This window comes from Meleagris gallopavo, chromosome 12, assembly GCF_905368555.1.
Source record: "Meleagris gallopavo chromosome 12, MGAL_WU_HG_1.1, whole genome shotgun sequence".
Classification (NCBI taxonomy): domain Eukaryota; kingdom Metazoa; phylum Chordata; class Aves; order Galliformes; family Phasianidae; genus Meleagris; species Meleagris gallopavo.
This window is the reverse complement of record NC_139415.1, coordinates 10,673,619-10,699,097: the sequence shown is the minus strand read 5'-3', so window position 1 is coordinate 10,699,097 and position 25,479 is coordinate 10,673,619. Positions and strand designations below refer to the sequence as shown.

The following is a 25,479-nucleotide window of genomic DNA, read 5'->3' as shown; positions in this document are numbered from 1 at the left end:
AGTGCACTCATGGAGAAGGAAAAATATCATAGATAAATACAAGGTAAGATTTGGAAACAACTGAGGTAAAAGAGGTGGAGAAATCTGAGAATTAAGGCCCATTTTATAGATCTGAGTCAACAAGAGGATGGTGATGTTGGCCATCAGAATAGAGAACAATGATGTAAAACAAGTTTGAGATCTAACATCTTGGGAAAATCACTAAGAGTTTTTATCCTAATTTCAACAGAGCTGGAGGACATTCCAGTAGCTCAGTGTGGATTCTGTTAAACTCCTGTCAATGCCAAGCCATCCAGGAAGAACCATTTGACAGAATTATTAATTAATTCACTATTTTTCTCGTGATAATATCTATGCATCACACTGCATTACAATGTAAGATTCAGAGCTTAGGCTCTTTAACCCAAGTGAATTCCAGAGTAAATCCCAACATCAAACCTGCTCCTAAAAGGGAGTGTTTGATACAAAGCAGTGACCATCTCAAGAGATGGCATGCAACTCATATTATTTCCTTCTGTTTCCCCCTTTCTGGAACTGTCATTCAGGTGACATAAAAGTAAAGTTACAAAGCTCCTTAAGTAAATATGCTCTACTGTCCATGTTGGAATGTAATTATTCACTAAGGCACATACTTAAAGGCACTTTGATGAATGTACCGAAGGGCATGTGAGAGAAATCCTTTACTCCAGTATTTATGAGGGAAAACTATGGTGGGATAAGTGTCATGAATCTGGCGCTAAATTTATTGTTCCTGCCAATTCTCAACATATTTCTCAGCCAATAAATTTCTAGGGCTTTAGACAACACATTTAAAATATGTCTCCAGAGGAGAAATGTCAGTTGCAGGTTTTCTTTCCTAGGTATTATGGCTTTATGGCTTTAGAGATGGTGCTTGTCACCCAGCCTTTCTAGAAGGCATTTTGTAGATTAGTGTATCAAACGAAGATGAGAATACATTAATTTCATTGTAACGAATGACATCTCTACCAAATTCTTTAAAGAATGGGAACACCAAAGTGAAAGGAGACTGGGCAACTTCTGTCCAATGCAATAACTTTGATACTATGTTTTTTGAGTGTTAGTTTACTGAATAAACTACATTTGTTGAATATTAGTGGAAGTACTGAATTTTGATGAGTGTTTCTCAACAAACAGCTGCCAAATTACGTAACATGACACAAAAGAAAATTCAAAGAAGTATGAAGTTGCATAGACAGGTAGTCAAATGTTGGGAAATACACAGGCCCAGGTTGCTGGTGCAGCTTTAATTCTTCTTTCTTCTTGGCTGGTTTGTGACACAGTCTTTAATAATCTCTTTCTGGGCTTGTCTGTTTTTACCCCCATAGAAAAGCTTGGGCTGATTCTCACTTAGAGACTTTAGAAGGTCATAGAGTCTGACACCTTTGAACGCAGCGTCAAGACTTCCTTTTGAGCTGGTGGTTACTGGCAGCACAGTCATACACCATTATCTCTGATAGGTAAGTTAGAGGCAGAGAATGAAACACACTGGGCCACAGAATTTTGTTAAAATATATGTGGATTTTTTAATATGTTCTATGACATTCTGAAATCTTTGCATTCTTCCACTTCTGGCTGCTTTTGCACCTGATCGCCTGATCCCTCTCTGCTTTTCCCATGACCTTCCCAGGCTTTAACCGTTCCCTGCTCCCCTTTCAGCTTTTCCCAGTTCTCCCTCTGCGTAGATGTCTGGTCACTCCACCCCGGTGTACAATTTGGATACTAGTAGGGAAATAGCCATCTTTTCCTTCCAGGACCATTGCATCCACAGTCATCTCTACTCCCGAGCTGAACCACATTCACTTTAGCTTAGAGCATCTGAGACTTGTTCATCAGCCCTAATAAAACTTGTGGGAGTTTTATTATTAGCCACACAATCATCATGGAAAACTTCAATTCTGATGGTTACATTATGAAAAACATGCAAGCAACTGAAAGCAAAGGTTTGAACTGGAAATCTCTAACTTGTGCTGACTGTAGGCATCTACTATTTGCTCTAGCTTTAGTCACAATATAGTATAGAGAACAAGGAATGGAGGCAACGCATACTTGCTAATAACATTTCCGCCCCATACAAATCTTTCCAGCTAACTACAGAAGGCTCCCAAGCACACAGGAGGTAATTTTCACTGAAGTACTCCAATCTTTTCAGCCTCTGGGATGTATGTTCACACTTCTGCAACATGTAAAGCAATCGCCTTGAAGATGGTCTAATTTAATATGATTAGGAGATTGCTCCAGCGTATAACCTAAGCAGATTCATGAAACTGGGTGTACATAACCAGCTCCAGCTATGATACGTATCCTTCTCCCTTCTAAGCTTATTACGGAGAAGGTTTGAGATCCCCTGGTGAGCTTCTTATCTCCAGTAATTAGGAATATCCTAATGGGCATGGTAAGTGCCTTTCTGTGCATGTTGGGATGGACATACAACATAACAGTATCTTCCTGCTGACCTGAAGGAGTGCAGTGGTTGCAGACAGTGCTCTCAGACATGTGCTGCACAGGGGAATGAGTTGTGACTCAGAACAATTTCCTATTAAAATATTTAACAGATAAGCACTAGCTTACTGTGGACATAAGCAAATTACTGATCATCGTGATCATCACTAACACATTTTTACATACAGGAAAAAGAGATGCATAGGAAAGAAGATTGTATCAGCTACTGACACACAAGTAAAAAGGAGGTTTTTTTCAGTATCTTATAGTAAAGTCATTATACACTCAGCCATGCTGCAGAACATCTATGGTCTGATCTTAGAAGAGATTTGAGTGGGGAAAGCAAAAGCTATAAGATGATCAGAGACAGAATTTCAGAGGCAATATAATATAATAATCTTGGTGCATTTATATAAGCAGCACGTCACAAAGCAGCAAGTGTAAGACTGCGATATGAATAAGGTCTGTAGAGAAGGTGGCATACAAATGTCCAATAACGGTGTGTAAAACCGTGATCATGGAGTACTTCATGCAAAACTTAGGTGTGTTTAAAAATTTAATCATGACTTTGGAGGGTGCTTTTGAAATTAGGCCTTTTATGTCCATGTGCACTTTTCTTAAGGATTGATCCACACTCCGTTCAATCAATGGAATTTGCTCCCTATGTAAATGTTCAACCAGTTACACAGCTATTTTTCTCCTCATCTGAACAGCGGGGAATAATCAGGACTGGCTTAAAGCTTCTCCATAGCTTAAGGATACTGTTCCCTGGGAAACATTGGGAAAGAAAATCCACCCGTGTAGCCACAACTTCATAACAGGTCCCTCTGCCACCACTCATCCCAGTGACTGATGGCTGTACAGCTGGCCATGCCACTTCTCTGCATGGCCCTGCAGGGCCTTTGCCTTTATTCCCTGTCCCCTGCTTGTACATATCGCCCTGACCAGGAAATATAACACCTGGCAGCAGGGTGGGAAGCAGATTTCTCTTTCCCACTTCTGTATAGAAGAGGTAGATAATGTTCCATTCAGAGGGAGACAGAATGCAGGAGAAATGGTGGAACAGGCCCTGTGCAGGTCTCATATTTGCCTGCTGTAATCAATGGCTAATGGAGTTATGCACACTAAGAAACTCATTTCTTGTTTCTGCTGAGGTCATTTTCCATGCTGTTAACGTGTGGAGCATTTGATTTCTCATTTACCAGCAGTGAATTTTGCAGCTTCTTCCATCCTTTCTCAGCATATTAACTACAGCTTGATGGTGGGACTGTTTGCAAAGCATATTTAAGATTTTTCAGCTGGTCAAAACTGAGCAGAGTTCTTACTTTGAAATCTTACCTTGGCAACTCATATCCACTGCAGCTGACATGCAAGAGATAAAGAGCTCTGTCCCTGTATGTCTATGGGATGAGTTTCCTTTAGAGTTAAAATACTGCAGAATAGAAATATTGTTATTCGCTGCATCCTCCACAGACACCAGTGTTGGGATGAACGAAAATTTAAAATAAAAAGTGAACATTTTGATGAGAAATTTCAGATCAGTAATGAGTCATTTTGAATTAGCTGTTCTAACCAGCAATACATTTATCATATGTATATGTATACACATATGTGTATGTATATAGCCCATACAGTCTCCTTTTAGAAGGAATAGGCACATATCCTGCTCATTTGTGATTTAAGGTCATTAAATAAGTTACTAGAAAGAGCTGTTAGTACCTGTAAATGAAAAGCAAATCATATAAATAGGAAAAAATAAATAAATCAGTTCCACCTTTCTCCTAAGTATTATGGAAACAAGGCTGCCTTGGATGACAGCAGAAGTATGGAGGTAAGGCACAGCAGTCCGAATTACTTCCAACAGACTCAGATCAGAGTCCTCAACTGCTGTGGTCAGAGATTCTGTATGACGTTTGTTTGGAAGGGAATTTAAACTGAAATGAGGTATAAATGTAAAAGGATGCAAAATCCTATCTGATGTGAAAGTGAAAGTGAGCTCTTAGGCCACATGTCCACACTGAAGGTGGCTGTGTTGACAGCTGCCACCGATCTGGATTGCTCAGGCAAATAACGTCATTGACAGAGGGCAGGCCAACCACCTAAGTGCTTATTAAGCTTCTTGTGTGTTTTTCCCCATTGTTAGTTGGGTACTGCTACTGAGTTAATGATTTCATAGTAATGCTTCCCCCAGCAGAGAAGTCCATACCCTATTTTACAATCCCAAAGCGCTAAATGTTATTTACTCATACACTGTTGACAGCAGTGTTTGGGTACCACAACCATCCCTGGGGACACCATAAGCAGTGAGAGCCTCCTTGGTCCTGTTCCATCCCCAAACCAGGTGCTACAAGAAGTGTTTGCTTCCCTTCTTTCTCTGCCCTTACAGACTGGCAGTTCTGTGGCCCACTTGCTTCATTCCCTAGATAGGACCATACAGCTTCCAACCCCATCTTTCCTCATGCATCTGCCTGCCACCAGGTGCTGTTCTTGGGACACAGAACACAAAGGGGATAGCTGCCATCCTGCATGCTTTAGTTCCATCCAAACCTAGGGGAAAACCTTCTTGCTTATGAGCCGGGTTGCAAGTGCTTCCCTTGACAACATTTCAATACAATAAACATCAATAACAATTGATTTCTGAACATTACAACTGAACTGGTAACATCATGGAAAAAATGGTGATGTCTGCGTTTGAAATCTGTGAGATTTCAGTGCTTGCTTTCCACTGAGGTACATGCTTCCAAAAATTGGCATAATATGGCAAGAGCCAAGTCCCAAACGTTCTCTGAGGCCAATCCCTTGTTGTGAATGTAAGTGAATTTAAGTGGATTCAGCATCAGTCTTTCTGCTGCTGTGGCTGTGCTGGTTGGGTTTTTTTGTTTGTTTGTTTGTTTGTTTGTTTGTTTGTTTTTGAGTTGTAGGGTGCTGAGGAACGTGGAAGGGTTGTTGGTGGAGAGAGGATTGGTACAGAGATGGGAAAGCCCAGCAGCGTGCCATGGGTGCCGGCCTGTGTGCTGGGACCTGCTGCGTTCTGCAGCGTGGAAGGAGCCGGGGCAGGGGTCTGCGGGCAACGGGATGCGGGGAGACCATGTGCAGGGTGTGCTGGGGGGCACCCCACGGAGCCGCCCCACGAGGCCGGGCCTTGGTGCCAGGGGACGAGGCCGCACGGCCGGGCGAGCCGGGGACCCGGCTGCAGCGATCTGCAGGGCGCAGCGGCTGCCGCTCCTCGCCCAGCCTCCATGTCAGGCGCACATAAAGAACCATGTCATGCTTCAGCAGGGGAAGGAAGGGCCGGGAGGGACCGGAGCCGCTCTCTGCTCTCCTATTTTCATAGAAACCGATCTGTGTACCTAGAAAATAACAGGAAGGCGAAGCGCGGGGGGGAAGGCGAAGAGGAGGGGTGGGGGGGGATAAGAAGATCCTGTTTTCGGTCGCTGCCCGAGGAGTAATTCGGAGGAGACGGCTCCATATTCCCGGGGCCGCGGCGGCTGCGGCGGGGATGGAGCGGGCGGCGTAGCAGCTCGCACGGGGGGGCCGCGGGCAGCGCCGCGCCCGCCCGCCGCCGCGGGGTGAGGGCTCCCCGGCCGCCCCCGCCCGGCCAGGCGCCCCGCCGCCAGCCGGCTCCCTGTACCGGGGGCTGCTGGGGTTGTGTCCAAGGCCTCCCCCTCCCCCGCGTACACACTCACACACACACACACACTCACACACACACTCACACTCACACACACCCCATCTCCTCCCGCCGCCGCCGCCGCCGGAGAGCTCGGGGATTGCCCGCGGCCCGGCCCCGCTCCCGGCTGCGCCCCGCCGCATCGCACCCCGCGGGGGCTCGGCCGGCTGCCCCCGGGCGGCGTGTGCGGGGCGCGGGGGGTGTGGGAGGGAGGGAGGGAGGGAGGGGGGGACGGCGGCTCCCGCGGCGGCTCCCGATGGCTCGTCCGCGGCCCCGAGAATACAAGGCTGGAGACCTGGTGTTCGCCAAAATGAAGGGGTACCCGCACTGGCCGGCCCGGGTGAGTACCGCGGCGGGGGCTCCCGGCCCCCCGGGCCGCCGCCGCTCCCCTCGCCCTCCCGCGGGGCGGGCACGGCCGGGCCGCCGCGAACCTCCGCCGGAGGCCCCGGCCCCGGCCCCGCCGGACGGGGGGCGGCGGTGCGCGCCCACCCCGCTATTGTTGTGCATCTTTTCTTTGATCTGCGGATTTCTCCCCGGCCCCCCGGGAGGAGGAGGAGGAGGTGGAGGAAGAGGAAGAGGGAGGGAGGGAGGGGGGCGAGCGCGGGCTGTACCTGGATTGTTATCGCGGGGAGGCGGCTTTGGGAGCCGGCAGCCCTGCCTGCGTGACAGCGATGCTGTTTATTATACGCCCTCCCTCGCCCCGGCCCCCCCGGCTCCCCCCGGGGCACGGGGCCCCAGGCCCGGCGCGGCCCAGAGCGGGCGGGGGAGGGCCGGGGACGCCCGCGGGGACGGGGCCTGCGCTCAGGTGCTCGGGGCGGTGGGCGCAGCCCTGGGGCGCCGCGGCCCTGCGAGGGGCGGTGCGGTGCGGTGCGGTACGGCAGGGCCTGGCCGCCCGCGGGGTGTCACACACGCGGCCCCTCGAGCCCCCTGCACGCGGGTCTGCGGGTGCCACCGGCCCGTCAGCCGGCTTCACCTTGTCTTGCGCCGCCTTGACTTTCTTCTGTAGCCCTTTGTCACCTTTTACTTGGTGCTGCTGTGATGGAACGGAGGTGGGAGAGCATGGCGGGCGTTTGGCAGCCAGATAAGCGCCCCATTGTATTGAGACATCCATATGTGGTGCAGCCTCAGTAATGCGGAGCAGAGCTTTCTCCAGGGGGGTCTGGTAGCATGGCACGCACACAAGGTTGTCCCTTCCCTCGGTTTTGGTCACTATTGTGTTTACTCATTGCGTAATGTGTTGTTTGAACTTGTTAGCAAGCATCGAGCAGTGGGAGTCCATTTATTTGTTGTCTTCTCCAACCTTTCTGGGACAACCCCATGGTAGTTGGCGCCTTCATTTTCTAGTCAAGGAAAGTCGCTGGTGGTTCTCGGCTATGAGAGCATGAAAGCAATGAAGTGTTGTGTACAATAGAGAAGGGCGGGATCAAGATGGTCTGACATCTAGCATTACCCTTGAGAAGAGAGCCCTGGGAGAGGATGAGTGTAAGTGCTGGAAAGTGAATGGAAAGGCTGTGAGCACAGCTGAGGGAGCGGCCAAGTGGTGTTGGACATCCAACACTTCAAGGAGTGAAGGCCAGCACCACGGACATAAGCAAAGGTCGGTAAAGGAGGAATAGAGAGAAGGTGCTAATTATCTAGAGGTGTTTAAATAAGGTGGTACATTCAATTATTTTGCCAAAGCAGACCAAAATTAGCATGCAAAAGGCCAAACTTAATCAACACTGGGTTGTGGTCTTGTTACTCTATCGTTATGCAGATTGCTGAATATACTACCTAACAAAGGCAATTTATGTCAGTGGAATAGCACGATCCACAGAAAATTGACTTCATTCTTACCTCTGTCATGCTTTAATTTACTGTGAAAGTTTTAATTGGAACAGTTGAGACCACAGCCACATGGAAGCATGTTAATCCCTTTCCTTTTTGAGCCTCTGATGAACTCCCATTTGTTTACCTAGTAGCAGAATGGGCTCTTTTGTTTCAGTGAGAGTTGTTTCCTTTAAGTAGAATAATTATACGCTACACAACTGGTCGTAGCCTATTACTAGGTGTCTAAATAGGTATGTGAGTGACAATAATATCCAAGAAAGTGTATCTTCATTAGGAAAAAATAGGTGTGCTGTTAAGGTAACTCACTTCCTTTGTGCAAACTAACAGGATGTGAAGTTCAAGTGAAGATAAAGCAGTCTCTCATTTGAAAATGACTTAGCAAGCTGAGGTGGAAACTGCAGAGAGCCCAGAGTCAATCATCAGGCAGGCTGGGGGCATTGGTGCCAGCATGTAGTTGGCCTGGATGTCAAGCATCTCTGAATGTGCTGCTCCTGTTGCATGCAGTGTGTGGTGACATACAACTTCATGTGAGACCAGGCTGATATCTGCCTGATGCTGATATGTTTCCTGTTAAAAATCCTCTTTGTGTTGTCCTTACTAGAACTTTACCTCATTTTTGTAGCCAGGTTTTGCCTGATATGCCCTTCCTTAAGTGAAGGGGAATCCTGGTGATGACATTGGTTTTCGTTTTGTTTTCCAGAAAGTATTATGGTATGTGTATGAGAAGAGAAGAATTGTCTAAGTTGATACAGGTATTCTGATTAATTGAATGCCCTTTATCCAGGGGATTACTTGCTCCCAAATCTTGGAGTTTTTGCTACCTGCTTCTTTATTCATTACACAACTGGCATGTATGGTCTTTGTATTTTAGTGTGAAAATCAACCAATTTCACTGCTAATATACTAGCTTAAGTCACAATGTATTTAAATGGCAGTGTTATTGTGTCTACTACATAGTACTTTGCATCTCTGGAGCCATTGGCAGGAGTTTCCTGTGCAGGAACATACTTCTCAAAGTGTGTTTAATAGAGCTGAGAAGTGCTAAAACAGGACAAGAAGGCCTTCCCTATAATGAAGCGCACAGGCACAACTGTCCTGGATCTTAGCGGACCATGTGCTTCCATGTGCATGGGTACTGTCATGCAGAAAAGCTAGCTCAACTTCCAGGAGCTGCACTGGACCTGGGCCTAGCTCAATTCTCTTGTCTCATTAGGTTTAAAGCTTGTGAGCACAGCCAGCCCCATGTGGCACAACGCTACAGACACATCCAGCATAGGCAGCAGTCTGGTCCTAGGCCATTAGCTCTCCACCCTCTCTTTGGGGGTGTGTTGAGAAGAACAAGAACAAGGCTGTCTTTCACTGCTGTAGGAAAAGAGAGAGAAATCTTAAAGAAAGTGGCCAAATAGTGATGAAACACAGAGGGACCATTGAAAAATTTTGTCTAATGATTGATGGTGCGTTATTATAGCAGTCAAACTGCATTTAATGTTTCTTTGTGAATCAATCTAGGATTAATTTGTAAAGGACCAAATTTGCTACACTTAGCAGAAATGGTAATGGCCAGTAAATCTTCTATCTTTGCATATCCTGTTAAAGTAGGATAGGTGAATAAGTGCACTGTCTTCAAAGATGTTCTTAGATAGCCGGTATGTGGAAGATGTCACTTGGGTCCTACCACCTGGAAGGGCTTTGCATTTTGGTATCGTGTTCTTCGGGGCAAAGCCAGAATGTCCTTTAGCACTGTGGGACAGTGAGTAGGTTTAGGGCTTACGCTCCAAGAATTATATTGAATCTTAATAGTCAGAGCAGATAAAGTACTGCAGCAGTTTGGTCTAACAGGTTTTTTCATGTTCACCTGTGATGTCATTTGTTTTCAGTTACTGATTAAAAATGCATGATAAGTACCAACTGGCCAGGTCATCAGTCCTGTAATCCAACAAATAAGTAACCATGTGTCTAGGGTGCGTGAGGAAATAGAGGGAAGATGCTGATGTGGTTAAGATATAGGAAAAAAAGGATTCATTTCATTCTACATTTTGTGAACTGTCTTTGCCTCTGAGAGACGACAGCCCTCTGTGTCTTGGTTCCCCTGTTTTAAAGAACAAGCAATAGCACTTTTCCCTCTGAAAAGGTGTTGAGGAGACAAAAAACAATAACACTTATAAGTTGCTTGGCTACTGCTGCAATAGGAGTTGTATTAGCACACATGGACAGAAAGATCTCTTTCTTTGGATACCCCGATTTATCTAGGATGGATGTCCTGTATTATTGAGAAATTGCCCATTGAATAGACACTCAGATGAGATAAAAGGGAAAAATTGGTGGTGGATTCAGAAAGATCAATAATGGTGTTTGTTTTATGAGTGACCCTGAAAAAAACAATAAGCACTTAGTTGCTGAAATTAGCTACTGATTTAAAAATAGGAAGGAAGCTGTTAATGCAGCTGTAGAGAGAGGAAGAAAAAATCTGGAATGACCTCAATAAAATAAGAGCGTGCCCTGGTAAATGCCTGGTGCCATTACTGAATGGAAATCTGGCCTCATATAGCTGGGGAGGCAAGAAGTAGATTTGGGTAGGTGGTTTGTGTGGGGGTGTGTGGTTTTTGTTACGTTGATCTGGACAATAAGAGGAGATCCAAGCAGGTAAACCAGGGTATGTAGCAGTGCGTCTGTGTACAGCAGGTAGGGAGAGTGTTCCATGCTGGGAGGAGGACACAAGCTTTAAAGTGACAGTGCCACAGCAGCTGTTTCAAAGGTGTATTTACTGTCTTCTGCATACAAATGTGCTTTTTCTGGTCTCCTGTTCCTGTCTTCCTCCTGCCCAGTGCCTTTATTTTCCTTTGAATTAGCACCTACTTGAGCTGCAGCTTTGCGAGTTATCTGATAATCCTCATATGTGAATAACACTATTAAACAGCATCTGCCTGCAGTGATTGCAAAATGGCATTTGGGGCATTTTAACATGTTAGTGCTGCAAATAGGTATAAAATTTTCAGTGTACTGCTTACAGTAATGCATAGTAAATAGAAATTGATATCTGTGGCAGGCCCGGAATCATAAATGTGGGGATGGTTGCATGATAATTTTGAGCTAAATGAGTCTTCAGTCTTGCTGAGCAGTCCCACACACAGCAAGACATGGCACCTTAAAGTAAGAGCTAAAGTAATACGAGGGAAAGGCTGAAAGGTAAGATTATGCTTACAGATTTTGGTAGTCTAGATCCTAAAAAGAAGGCTAATAATACTACAGTGTTATTGTTTAATGCAGTGTTAAAGAATATTAAAAGCAATTGCTATTACTGAGTGACAGAATTCCAGAAGACTTTCATTATCAGGACAAAATTTAGTGGGGGGGGGAATGGGAGAAGCATTTTGGACACTGATACACAGATGTTTCAGAAAATAAACCTTTATCTCCCATGTCAGTGGAGTACAGATGGAGCTGGTGGGGTGATAGCTGTGGACCAAGGCCCGTGTTCTGATTGAATTTGGTCAAACACAAGAGACTTAGCCAGGAACAAGCTGGGTCAGTTGCAGTTGCAAGTATGGCAGCTTGGAAATATCAAAGTCTCAAACACATTGCAGAAGAAAAACTCCACATTTTAAGTGTTTGATATTTAAAACAGACCATTTGTATTCTTATTAGCGTGAGGATAAGGGAAGGTGGGTTTTCCCTGGCAAGGTTTATCTTTTTTGGCAAAGAATGACAGGCAAAAATCAGATTAGATCCAGAAAACTTCAAAGGGTCCATAAGAAATAGACAACAGATCTTTCTCTGTGATTTTCTGCCAAAACGCAGTCTGCAATCTTTTCTCCTTGGCCATTTGGGACCTGTCCAGTCCTTCACCATGTGCTTTTCTCCTTTTTTCTCTTTTGGTTGCTCTGTTCTATGACATCACTTTTGCCGTGTTACTAAATATGAGTCTCCTGTGATTTCTCCTGTACCAATTCTGGGCTCCTTTCTGTTCTGTCCCTCTTTAATTATGTACCTCTCTCATACATCACTCCTCGGAGAGCTGCAAGCAGTTTTTCTCAGCGGGTCTCTGTTTGCTCCTCTCTGGGATGAGACAGGATTTGCTGATCACTGCTAAGGTCTGACCAAGGAACTGACTCTGAAGGTGTTGGCTTCTTCACACAGCACTCCCTTGAATCCAGTTGTGGTGCATCTAAAAAGAGATATTTAATGCAGTGAGATCTTTGTGGAACTGTGTGTTACCATCTAAACGTGCACTTGGTTGACACTTGTTGCTTAGATAACTTGCACTTAAACTTTTATTTGCAAATATCAGGTCATATTTAGAGTGGCTGTGAGTGCCTTTTCAATGACTTCATCAGCTCAGAGTACTGTTTCCTTCATTTCCTAAAACAAAAATAACAGGGAGTGAAGTGTGAACTCTCCCGGTGTTTGTAAGGTAGGGAACCTCAGCAGCTGCTGTTGTTTATCCATGCTCTTGTATTCTGCTTTAAGTGTGACTTAAAAACAGATTTCATCCCAGGATTGTAGCTTAAAAAGGAGTCATTTTTATACATATAATTGGATGGATCATAAGCTGTAGTAAAACCCTTCCAATAGCTCTTGTTTGGCAAACAAATCGTTTTGGGGCTGAGATGTTCTATGTTCATGTTACCGCAGGCAGGAATATTGGGGAAACTTATTTAAAATTCATTTTCTTACATCTCTCTCTTTCTCTCTTTAATTAGTTTAAATAACCATCCTCAAATGTGCAAGTCTGATCTTTTTGTGTAAATGACAATAGATGAATAATTTTCTCTTGCAGTGCCATGTTTTGTAAGTTCGAATGAGGCTAGCCCAGAATGAAGACAGTTGACTCACAAGTTTAGAGGCAATAAGCACTTAAAGATTCCATGCAAGCTTTTTGGTAGATGTTTTTCCTTCCCATGCTGAAGCTGCTGAATAATGGCATTAACTGGATAGATGCATTCTTTGTCCTTTCAGGGAAATCTGTAGACTGTCAAGTCAACGCATGTGTTCTTTCTGTTAGTTCCCATTACATGCATTAATTGACAGATCTCCTCTTTTTATTGTTGTGTTAGAGAACCTGTTAAGAGGAATGGAGCACAGGCAGCAGAACAAGGCTGTTTGCAGTCTTAACTCATTTTCTGCTTTCCCCATCGTAATACTAATTGACAATAGTCTTCCTGCATTTAGGGTGATAAAAATATTACAAGCCAGTGACTGCTGTCAGTAAGTATATACAACTGTCATCTGAGGGCAGATGGAAGGATTTCCTGGTAGTGCTGGAAAAGTGATGACAGTGTAGAGATGTTGGCCAGGCTAACTGTTCGAAATGGTGCTGTCTGAGCAGTACAGACCTTCCCACTGTACGGAAGGCGTCAGGGAGAACGAGTCTGCCTGAGTCCTCTCAGTAATACTGTAATTCAAGCGATAAATATAGCAACAAACACTGCAAAATAGCTTGTGTGGAGCAGGCAGGAAGAGGATGTGGAGCCGGCTTTTTGGAGGTGCTGGGAGTTAGCCGGCGTCGTGCTGTTTGTGTAGGTACCTTAGCACTTCTGAAGCTGCCCTCTGTGTCACCTGTATCTCTGACCTCTAGATACGATGGGTATGTATGTGTGTCTGCATGCATACCTACTCTGTACGTATGTGTATTCAAACTCATATAAGTGATAGGTGCTTGATGGGAGTCACACCTCTCTGTGTTAGCACTGCTCTTGACTCTGGACTCCAAAAGAGGCAGCATCATCAGAGGAGATCCTGGTAGTTTGGTTGGAGCACGGTAGGAACAACTAGAATAAACAGTTATTTTAAAGATTCCAAGAAATATTTGGCAGACAAGTGAGTATCATGAATTAAAGCTTCTAAAACTTAAAGAAGGAAATGGATCCTTACTTCCTCCACTGGGGAAGGTCCCTGCATTACTGCCTTTGCACTTCTGAGATTGTTTCATTCCTTTGTTTAACAGCCAGTTCTAAACCTGATACCCAAATTGGAAATAAACTGCAGTTTTGTATCCAGTTCTTCTTTCTTCTACTCAGACTGTTTGACAGGACAGTCTTGATAATATGTATTTTTGTCTGAACAGTATATGAGACCTGGTGATTTTTATTTTATATTAATTTGTTGTTTCAGAAAACAAAGGGAAGATGGGATTTTTATTAAATTCTGCAGCGTTTTAATGAATGAATGAATGTCCCATGTTACAATATAGTTCCTGTTGCCCCATTCTGAAGTGCCCTATCCTTCAGATGCTCTCAGGTCAGCCCACGCTGTATTTTTGCTGCACTAAAAAAACTCATGAAGTTCTTGGATTTCAGCAAGATTTAATCCCCATCTCATGGCCTTTTGTAAAGCTTTGCTGAAATCTGAAAATGCCTTCAAAGTCAACATGAAAGGAGGAGACCTCGTACCTCGCTCTGGATAGCACAAAGCCCACAGCTGGAGGGGACAGGTGTCCACAGACTTTGGGGTCTGCTTGAGAAAAACACATTTAAATCCCTTTCAGTTTTTCATTAGCAGGCTGAGAGGATAATTAACATACATCTGTAGCCCTGAAAATGTAAACTGGAAACAACTGTTTATTTTGCCTCGCAGCAACATGTAAAAAACCTAGAGAGACCGTTTGCCAGCTCTGGTTTGGCTGTTTGAATAGAAGGCATCATGTAACAAAAGAAGGAAAGCAGAGAAAGGAATATCATAAGCCAAAGAATTTCTGTAAGACTGTCAGTTAACGAAACATCATGTATGCAGCAGGGTTAGGGTCGGGGAGAAGGGGAAGGGTGCCAGATTGTGTAGGGACCCTGCAGGATTACTGCCCTGTCACCCAGGTCAGCTAGGAAACAGAGTATCCCTTAAAGTCAGTAACTTTGTACTCTTTGGGCTTGGGAAGCTCAGCCTGTGGATCTGCTTTTAACAGAACTGAAACCATCAGTCTGGAGGTGCAATCCAGGTGGGAGAAGCAGGAATATGCAAATAGAGGAACAAATGCGACCACTGCAATGAACAGTTCTAATCTCCAGTCCTTCTCCTGATTGATTTATGCATTCGGCATAGAAAGTCATTAGATTCAAGCAGCTTTTTTTTTTTTTTTTTTTTTTTGCAAATTTCTCTTTGTCTCCACGAATCTTACTCTGTACAGTGCTCGAGCCTCTGTGAATGCGTTCTGTGAACCAGCCCTTCTATGAATGCAGGAGGGCAGGCTGGTACCTATGAAAGAACAAACCATCCAAGTGTGGCGGTTCCCCATGTCTCTAACCTGTTGTTTGGTTGCTCCTCCTCCATGGGAGAGCTTTAGGTGTCGGGCCCATAACGGTTTACCTTTTCCACAGCACGTATCAGTATCTTCCATGGGGCGGGAGGGAAGGAAGCCCTGATCAAGTGCCATGTAAATTAGGCTGTGTGACAGGCCTGCGTCAGGTGACAGCAGGAAGCAGAGCCTCAGGCTGGGCTTTGCGTCCTTCCTCTTGCCAAGCAGGTGTTGTGGAGGCTGCCCTGTGCAGCGTCTGGGTGCAGAGAGGTAGAGGCAAGGCGCCCGTGCACGGCCTTATTGCTGGGGTGTCAGTTATTGCTAAGCACTGCGTCAGTCCCTTCAGCCTGGCTGATCGCTGCTGTGCCGTGTGCTGGCACCTAGATGTGTGTGCACCATCACTCCCTTCAGCTCTCAGCAGCCTTTGTGGCCGTCCTGCCGAAACCGCTCTCCTGGGCGCAGTCGCACGGCGGGTGTCTGCCGCTCTGGCAGGATGTGTGTTTGCATATGGGGATTTCTGCACCCTGCCCTGACCTCTGCAGCACCTTGGCTGTTCGAGTGTAACTTGTGGTCCACTGTTGACTTCTGTAGTATCTCCAGTTGCCACTCCTTTTTCCCAGATGTGTTTGCTTTTTCCTTTTGCAAACTAAGTTTTGGGTTGCTTGCAGCTCGCGTTTCTCACAGACCCAGCGCTCTGAGCCATTTGTCACAACTGTTTTACTGTCACTGGTTTTGGGGCCGTGGCAGCACGTTTGTACCCACACACACACGCACACACATGAGCATGAGATTACCTTTGAGGTACTGCGAAGCTCCCAGCCTGCTGCCCTGCGGTGCCTCCTCCAGAGCAGGGGGACGGATCTGGGCAACAAGGAACCCTAGCAAGGCAGCTCATGCCAGGCACTGTGCCCTACTGTTGTGGCATCTTGTTTGCTTAAGCTGATCAGTTGCTCTCTGGTTTTCAGCCCAGATGTCTCTCTTTCCACCTGACTCTATGTACATTTGTATTTCTGCAAGGACTCCATGAGACAGTATTGTCTGGGATCCAGTTAGGCAGCATTCACTCGAGATTAGCTGCATGTGCAAGTGTTTGTATGGTGGAAGTTACTGCGTCTTAGCACCATGCCAGAACCCCTGTTCTGAGCCCAGCTCACCCTAGTGATGAGCGTTTCAGGAGCAGACTCATGCAGAACCAGCTGCGGGGCTGGAGGGTGGCTGCTCTGGTTGCTACAGAATAGGAGAAGGGGAATGCTTCTCCCAGTAGTTGTGCTCTCCAAAGACGGTGTCCCAAAGCAAGCTAAAAAGTTCGACTGCATAAAGATCCCTTGATTTCAATAAAACCACTTACATGTGTGGTGCCCTGCCTGCAGAAACACCATCGCCTGGGGGGGAAGGCAGGCATTCATCTCAATGAGGGAAAAAAAATAAAAGATGACATTCCTCACTGCAGTGCCTCTCCAAATACCAGGGCTTTTGTAAGATATTAGCAGTGCACCAAACTCCACAGATAATTCCTTTCATATGGAGCCTGGATCAGGTGACTCACATATGTTCACGTTCTCAGGTATTCCCTTTTGCTGCTTTTTATCAGGAGTTATTTTTCAAGATCTCCCTCTTGTGCGAGCTTTATTTTTCTTTGTCACACTCAGTATTTCTGTCGCAGCCTTAGAAGAAGGTAGCATAAAGTTATTAAGCCTCGTGGCTAGAATTTTAATGTGTGCAGCAATATGTTATCTGTAATAAGCCTGTCCTGTCTGTTAATATTTTGTTTTCTCCATGTTTGTTTGAGAGACTCTGTTTTGCAGCTTTCTGATGTCATTAAGGGAGCAGGTCAGTTTTCTGCACAGCTTTTTTGAATTGGTGCTTCTGGTGAAATGATGAGAGTTCCAGGTTAAGAGATGAACACTGATAAGAGAAGACACAGTTGTCAGACAGGGCTCTGAAGCATTAAAATGCTGTGAATGTTTTCTCCTTATCTAATGCAAGATGTTTTATGCCATCTCCTGCCTTACAAATGAGTGGATTCACCTGTGTGTATAATTGCCATGTTATTGTGCTGGATGGGACCTGATCACACAAAGGCAAAGGCTTTGTTTGTGCTGCCAAACTGCGTGCCCAGCTGTGCTGCAAGATCAAGCTCCTCACTGTTACATTTCTAGAAGCTCATAATAATAAAGATTTTAGTGGCAATATGTTAAGAAGAATACCAGCTTCCTCACCAGATGTGGGAGCAAGGGGAGCAATTTTTTAATGAGAAGCTTTTCCTTCTCCTGAAACACTTGCTGCTAGATGGAGTGTTGGTTTGCTTGTTTGTCAGAGGTGGCAATGCACTTGACCTGGTGTCATAACAGGAATGTCAGAGCTGGCTCCACACGCAGAGTCCTCTGCCTGCAGGACAGGTCGGCTGGAAGGGACTGCCATCATGTGAGGTGGAACTGGGGTCTGTAGGATGAAAAGTATGAGCAGTAAGAGCTACAGTTGTGGTTGAGAAAGATGGCTTGGACGTGTCACGTGCCATCACCAATGCATTAAGATGTTGAAATGGAAATGCTAAGTCATGGCCTGCAGCAGGATTGAGCACCTGGTGGGAAGGCAGGGCCAACCCAGAAGAGCTCAGGTGCATGCAATGCAATGCAATGCAATGCAATGCATCTGAGTGACTGGAAGGAGTGCAGTCAGAATCCACCCCTTCCCAGACCCTCATTTAAGGCTTGGCAGGGGAGGTAAAGGTATCTCTTGCTAGAGATCCCTGACTACATCAGACCTTCTAAGGGTGAGTGCTCTTTTTCTTAATTTCTGCTGCTGCACTGGGACTTGTTCTTACTTGCTGCAGCCAAACGCTTTGCCAATCTGGTATCATTGCAGTACTTTCTATCCCATTATAGCATTACAGAAGTAAAAGCAAGTAATAGTTCAAATTAAAATTCTGAATATTGACTGAAAGTTGTGTAGTTGGAGAGCATTGATTTGTAGAGCTGTGTGTATACACTATCTGGATCCCAGGATAAATCTGTATATTTGGTGCTCCTGGATGTCCTTCCCAGGTCCAGATATTCATCTCAATCATTAAGTTCTCTCTGCTGTGTAGTTGCCTCTTTCTAGTTGCTTGCACAAGACGAGTCTAAAACATGTTATTTCTTTATAGCTGCTTGATAAAACAAAACGGTAATCTGATTTAAAATATGGTGGTTTGGGAAGAAAGCTGTGCCTAGAGTGAACTCCGTAACACAACTGAGCTGAGCCACTGGGTTTTGTAGATAGCTCGTGTTCATGGGTACACCACGTTCCAGTAGTTACTGAAAGGTAACACAAAATAGTTACGTAGGCAAGAACAGTTTAACTCATTGGATAGAAAGAAAGCATAGTACTAATCAGTCTTCATCCTACACGCACCTAGACATGTAGGCAACTCCAAGCCTGGGATGAAAACTTATAAATTAAAGCCAAAATCAGAGTACTCACTTGATTAAAACCTTTATGTAGTGTTTCTGATCTGAGCTTATTTAATATTTTTAGAATAGTGGGTGAGCCACCCTAGCACTAGCCACTGTCATGCTGATCTAATTCCATTTGTCTCTGATGCTAATGTCATTTACAACTCTAAAAAATACATCATCTTCATCTTATTATTACATTTGAGTGTTTGGTTTTTTTTTTCTAACACGGTTTAGTAATTAGGATTTAAGTGCCTAAGTTCATATGTACAGTTTGGAGTGCTTTGAATATTTTATATAAACGGTTTCATTCCTGTAAGCCATTGCTTGAGGTTGTTTTGTTTTGAGGTATTTGTTTTGATAAATACAGTTGTTACTCTCTTCAGCTATATCTAAGTAAGTTTAAGCAATGTGATGTTTTTGATCAAGGCTAAATGAGGGCTGTCATCCAGAGGTTGTGGGCACGGAAAACAGGCAGGTAGAAAGAGTATAACTTGGCCTGGAAAAACTCATTCCTAACTCTCTTCAGGCAGACAGATTAACATTCCTGAGAGTTTAACTGAGTCAGAGGGTCTTTGCAGAGAACATATCTGATGCTGCAGTGACAGCAGGGGAATCAAAGGAAGCCCAGGAATTACACCCAGGTGGGGTCTGACTGCTCCATGGAGACCACTCTGAATGTGTGGATCTTTCAAACAAAGCAGGGGTTTCAGTGACCCCGTGGCAGGAGTTGCACCTTAGCAAAACAGCGTGCCAGATGCATTGGTCAGGTGGTGCCACAGCAGAAGCTGGGGCAGTAATGAAAACAGCTGTTTGTGGACAGTTGCTCAGCTTACAGTGACCCAAGGCTGTGTACTCTTGCTTTTCTGCAGGTATAGATCTGCAGTTTGTTGACAGTTAGCAAGAAAGCCTGACTTTGAATGAAAAGTGATTGCAGATTTGTTTCATTGGCTTGCAGTTAAGTTTTCATGGTTTCTCATTCCATATAGACTGACTACATGTTGTTGTATATGTGATTTGCACAACAAAATAATTGGTCCTGGATGCCAGTGGTATTTGGTGATTGCTGTTCATCCCATAGCCCCAGAATCCAGACTCAGACCTTCATACTGCTGGAGGGTCACAGCAACAAGGATTGCTACAGTCCCCTGATGTTATTTATGCTCATTAGCTGTGCCTACAGCTAACAAAACCTCCTCCTCCTAGAGGAGAAAGGTTTGCTGTTCCCAGAGGCCCAGGTGGCTGCAACCTTCCAGGTACCCAAGCTGGCACCTTATTGCAGCAGGTGAGTCAGGTTGTTCTGTTCTTTGTCTCTCAGATCTTTGTGTTCACCCCCTGTAAACTATGGGTTTGTACCTTCAGTTTCCATCAGTCACATTTCCTTACTCAAAACAATTCTAAACACGAGCTGTAGTGTCAATAGGGCTTTGTGTACTCTTTGGGAAGCTGGGCCAGATCTTGCACCTGAGCTAGCAGTATTCTTCAGCCTGAAATCTGTGCCATTCTATCCTTCTTAACTGAGTCTTTGGGGAAGTGCTTTGCATTGGAAAGGAAATAGTAAATGCAGCCAGCTGAGTTGGGAAGATTGCAGCCCTCCAGAAAGGTGCTTACCTTTTGCCTCCAAGCATGCCTAAATGAGTGTAAGGACCTGCAATCTTCTTTCAGTAGCAACTTGGACAGGGAAGTACAGAGCATTGGGCAGGCTTAGTTGATGGGCTTTGAGTTCAAAACTTGGTTGTATTATCTAAGCAAATGTCAGTGCTCTGGGTGTGCTGCATCTGGTTGGAAAGGTTCTGATCAAACCGACTGGGCAAAATGTCCTATCTCATTAATAGCATTTTTTTCCTTAAAACAACAAACATGAATGAAATAGTAAAATTCCAGCATACAGTTTGAAGGCCTAAAAATATTCCTCAGCCTGTGTTCTTAAAGCATTATTCATTCACTCCTTCCTGCAGATCTGATGTGATGAGGCAGGGTGCATTGGGCATTTGGGGGGTGGAAATGGTGTGATGTTTGTGTCCTTCTGGCTTACTAGGAGAGAGAGGCAAGAGAAAAATTTGGTGTTTGTGTTCAGCCCTGACAGTTCTCATTTGTTGCGTCTTGACTGCCAAATTAGTTTTTATTTGCTGTTTGTCTTCCAAACACCTTATTGTATGTTCATTTCTTGCAATCTTTTAATATTTAGAGATAAAAATATTTGTAGTAAGATGATAGAGTAGAATAACTAAATGTTGTCATCAGAAAGCACTACAATGAGGAGTTGGTGGGCTCAGAGATTTGCTCAGGTGGATGCATGTTGCAGACTTGTTTGATAACAGGGATAATTCAAAGGAGAATCAAACTTCACTGTGCTTATACTTAAAGCTAATCAGAAGTAAATGCAACGTGCCTCAGGACTGGCACTGTTGGAAATGAACAGCCTCTCACCACCTCTTCACAAGTAAAAAGTAATTTTGTGAGCCATGAAATTTAAGAAGATCATTTTTTCTCTGGCACACCTTTGTGTGGGTTCCCTGCTTTCTTGCACTGTGGCTCAGTTTGCTCTGCAAGCTGCCTCTCAGCATCCACTGCTTGTCTGTCTGTCCTCTGATGGACAGCCTGTTTGGCACAAAACATGGGGACTCTTAGTAGCCTTTTGGCCTTTTCTCTTCTGTCCAATGAGGCCAACTTAGCTGGAGTTATTAAGGGTAAGAATCTGGCTGATAATTGTGTGATCAGATCCTTTCACTTCCTTAGGAAGCAGACTGGAGGAAAAAAAAAGAACGTCCCAGTGTTAGCACTATTGCTTCACTACAAGTGGCAGGGAAACATTTCATTTGGAGAAAATGGAGCGGTTTTGCAATAGCTTAACTTCGGTGTGTGGGCACTGTGGAAGGATTACAGCTTGGTGACCTGAAATCCTCATCTGACCCTGCTGAAAGTGTCTTCTCCTGGCAACACCTGGCTTCTCATTGGTGGGCCTCTGGTGCTTGTTAGTAAATGCCATTGTCCCCATGTGTAATGAGTAAAGGAGAGCAGCAGCGTGGCCAAGGTCATCCCAGAGGCTGTTGGCAGAGGCTTTGTATCTGCTGAGCCTCCAGCATCCCTGTCCTCCAACCCTGGAAGCTCGTGGAGGCCTTGAATCACACCGACGCATCTGTTACCTACAAAACTGTGAGTGTAGGTACTAGTCATGCAGAACTGAGCTTTGGCCCCATTTTCATACTGAAGATGAAAGCTGCTCTGCCGAAAGTGTATTTCAACTTTCTATCTTAAAAATATGCTGGTAATTAGGAATGTAAAGGGGCAGAACTCAGCTGCAGGATTGCTCATTTTTCCTAGCGAGACACTGCCTGCCAGCATTGTTTGGGCTCCAACTAACCCTTCATTGTCTTCTATCTCGTTGAAGTCCTGAGCATGCACAGAAAAAAAAGGATTGATGTCTTTACATCGTCATTTCGGGCTCTCTGCAGGATCCCCTTCAGCCATTTTCAGCAGTGCTCAAAAGTATGCTCTGCTGTTTTTAATCTTGTTTTGCTTTTTGTTTTTGCTGGTGGCACTCTTCCATGCCCAGAGACGTTCTTAATTTTTTACTTTTGTAGCTGTGCAATTCCACCTTATTAAGCTGGATTCTGCTTCTAGTCTCACCCTTCACAGGGTTATCTCTTTTAATGGGTGAAAAAGTGCATGTGCCAGCATTCTGCACTGGGAGTTCTAGTATGTGATGTGCGTCAGGGAGAGAGCTGTGCTCTGCTTCAAATACCTACAGTCCTGAGAAAGGAGAGCAAAATTCTGCAGTCTCCAACCAGATCTAGTTGGATCGTTGTTCAGTTCAATACTACAAAACTTGAGTCCCAATTTTAAGGTTGGAGAAGGTTGGATTATATATATTTTTAATTATCATAGCGATTATTTAAATTTTAGGACCCTTCAGGGGGGAGGGGGGGAAGTATTTTTACTGAGCAGTATTTTAAACAATGGTTTAGAAAAGATATTGCTGTGCTGCCGACTCCCAGTAGCATCAGCTATTAAGAAGTGTATTAAATCCACGTGAATAAAAACGACACATTGTTGAAACACAAAATATCCTATTATAACAATGTATTCTGAGGAGTATTGCTCTTATCCATTTAGAGCTATGTTAATAAGCTAACTGCAGAAGATCAAGCTGCTTGCATGTGTTGGGCAATAGTGAGCAGCTTGAACCACTTTCCAGCAAAAATACTACAGGCCTTTGCTTGAGTGCTGTGCCCAGACTCCAGAGATTTCAGTGGGAGATACAGATCTCTGCAATGCTTCTGTGTACTTTTGCCAATCAGAGGCATTTACAGCATGTCAAAACAATCGGTGATTACTGCTCTGCAGTTTTAAGTTCTCTCTTTTTGCAAAAGAAAAGGACTTGTTCTTGTGCTTGCAGTGCCCACATAAGCATCTCTGCATGCCACAGTAAAGCTTTCCTGTTTGAGTGTGTGGACCTAGTAGATATTTTTGCATCCTGTATGGGTTTTTGTCAGTGTAGAATTGTGTTGGAACATAATGGATCGAGATCTGGGAACTGTTCTGGTCCAGGAGTCACCCTGACAGACTGGAATTCATGCTTCTGACTGGCAGCACAGGAGTTTTGGTCAGCCCTGCTGTCCCTCAGAGCGATGGGACGGACCTGGGATGCCCTTTGCTGTGCTGGGCAGCGCTGCCTCTGCCTTGGCTGCCGCAGTAACGTAAGCCTCTGCAGGAAGCTGCTTTCTATAGGCACACAGACAGGGCTTGCAGCTCTGTCAGAGACATGTTTCCCATTTTGCAGGGAATGCAAATGCAGAGCAGAACACCCAGGAGGGGCTGCAGTCGTCTATGCTCCCGCACCAGCCCTCTCAGGGAGCAGATCTGCCTGCCTCGTCCTGCAGGGGATGGTTTGTGGTCAGGGAGCCCTGCTGTTCCTGGGGGGCAGCTCAGTGCCGGGGCTGGGGGGCTGCAGCTGTGGTTTGTACCCCCGGCTGAACCCCTCTGCTCCTGAGCCGGCATTGGCAATGGGAGGACTGCTGAAGCCAGGCTGGGAGCACTACCTGAGAGGTCAGCAATTACTCAGCATCACCGAGAGCAGCATATTCAATCTGCTTATACATCCTAGTCTGCACACCACAATGTAGGCAGGCAGATTTCTCTCTTCCACGCTGGTAGCCCTTAGCAACACCATTTCATAAAGCGCTGCCCTGGGTTGAGAGGTCCAGACTGCATTTTCTGTTCGGCATTCCTGACCCTAGAAGCCTGGCATTTGTTTACCAAATGAAAAAGCACAGTTACATCTTTAAAGCTCTGCTGCTTGGTTGGCAAGCAAACATTGGGAAGTGCAGCTCTGCTGAGGCTGTGCAAAAAGAAAGCGATTGTGATTCATTAAGCAGATGACAGCAATGGGAGGAAAGAGGATAAAACTTGAAATCTGAAACCACCTGCGTTAATTTTAGCCATAATGGAAGCGGCTGCCCATGATGTTGCTGCACGTATCAGATTTGCATGCCATGCGCTCTGCTCTTTGGATGCGGGTTGTAGAATCTGTTTGCTTCCTTCCAGCAGCAAAATGCAGCAGCAGCAGCCTGGTAGACTGATGGTGGAGTCGTTAGGGAGGTTTCTGTGACTACAGCACTGTGCCCCAGCACGGGTGCACTCATCTCTTTTGTTCCCGGTTCCAAGCAGCGATGCCTCCCTCACCCGTGCGCTCACACACCCGCGCTCTTCTCTCCCTCCCTCCCTCTCTGCCTTTGATCTTGCTGATATGGGGAAAAATATCAGCTCCAAATCTTCAGCATATTTAACCAAAGCATCTGGTAGGATGGGAATAATTTGTGACCAAGTGCAGCAGCAGGGGGCTGCAGTATGGTTGCTTGTATTGCTTGCTTTCCATTGCGACAAAACGGCAGCAATCACCAAGGAGTGCTGGGGCTGTTCTGCAGCTAAATAAGCACTTAGAGCCTTGCCATTCACAGGGGGCTGAGGTGGGGTGCTGGGAACAGAGACAGTGCACAAAGCTTGCATCTCCTGCTCCCTCACTTACAGTTGGTGGAAGAGATCTTCCTGAATGGCAGAGAGGGTCTCATCCTTCCCTATGTTCCCTGGAGTTTTTGTCACAGATGTAAATGGCTGTAAGACATTGCCACTGCTTCATATTTGGCCTCATTATAGTGCAGGAGAGAGAAGCCTGAGAGGTGGGGGGCTCAAGGCAAAACCAGCAAAGGCATGAGAAATCCTGACCTCGCTGCACAGCTAAACATTTGAGAGCATTAGCAGCCTGTCCTTGAGCTGTTTACTGCAGATTGATACTGCGTGTGTACGTGTACGCCAACTTCTACAAGCTATGAAAAGTTTCTTACAGCTCCCTGCAGTGATACCCAGTCAGAGGGGCACTCAGATGAACAAAGAACTATGCTGTGACATGGGGAGCAGGTGAGAGGTGTGTGACAGACGTGTGTGCATCCCTTATCCTGTCTGGTGCTGCTTCTTAGCCGGCAGTGTGAGTTGCTGGAAATATGACAAGGGGCTTAACTGCCCTGGAATGCTGCTTAGGAGAAGATCCTTACTGCCTTATAGTGCAGCACGATGTGTGATGTAAGATCTCTGTTCCCTTCTGGTCAGCATTCCCTGCTAAGCATGTCTTCATTCCTTTGCATTACTGATCATTTACAGCTGCTAGCTTTATTTCCTGAGAAAGCCTTAAAGGCTGAGGCAGTAACTGGACTGTGCTGTTCTGCAATGCAGCCCGGAACTGGCTCTGCATTTCAGGCAACCAAAGAGATCCCCTGTCTTGTCCCAGCAGACGTTGTATGTCTCAGTCACAGGAGCCCACATTTTTCTGGGCTCTTGTCTGTCTCTGGACATCATCCTTGTCA

At 45.4% G+C, this 25,479-nt stretch overlaps 1 protein-coding gene across 1 annotated transcript in view; it reads left to right on the top strand.

Moving 5' to 3' along the window:
* The first annotated feature begins 6,340 nt into the window (after positions 1 to 6,340).
* The window catches only part of HDGFL3 (HDGF like 3), a 36,011-nt gene continuing 16,872 nt past the window's right edge, over positions 6,341 to 25,479 (top strand). Inside the window, exon 1 of the mRNA XM_085234166.1 lies at positions 6,341 to 6,470. Coding sequence (XP_085090292.1) covers positions 6,387 to 6,470 — 84 coding nt within the window. The 5' untranslated portion in view covers positions 6,341 to 6,386. The remainder of the gene's footprint in view (positions 6,471 to 25,479) is intronic.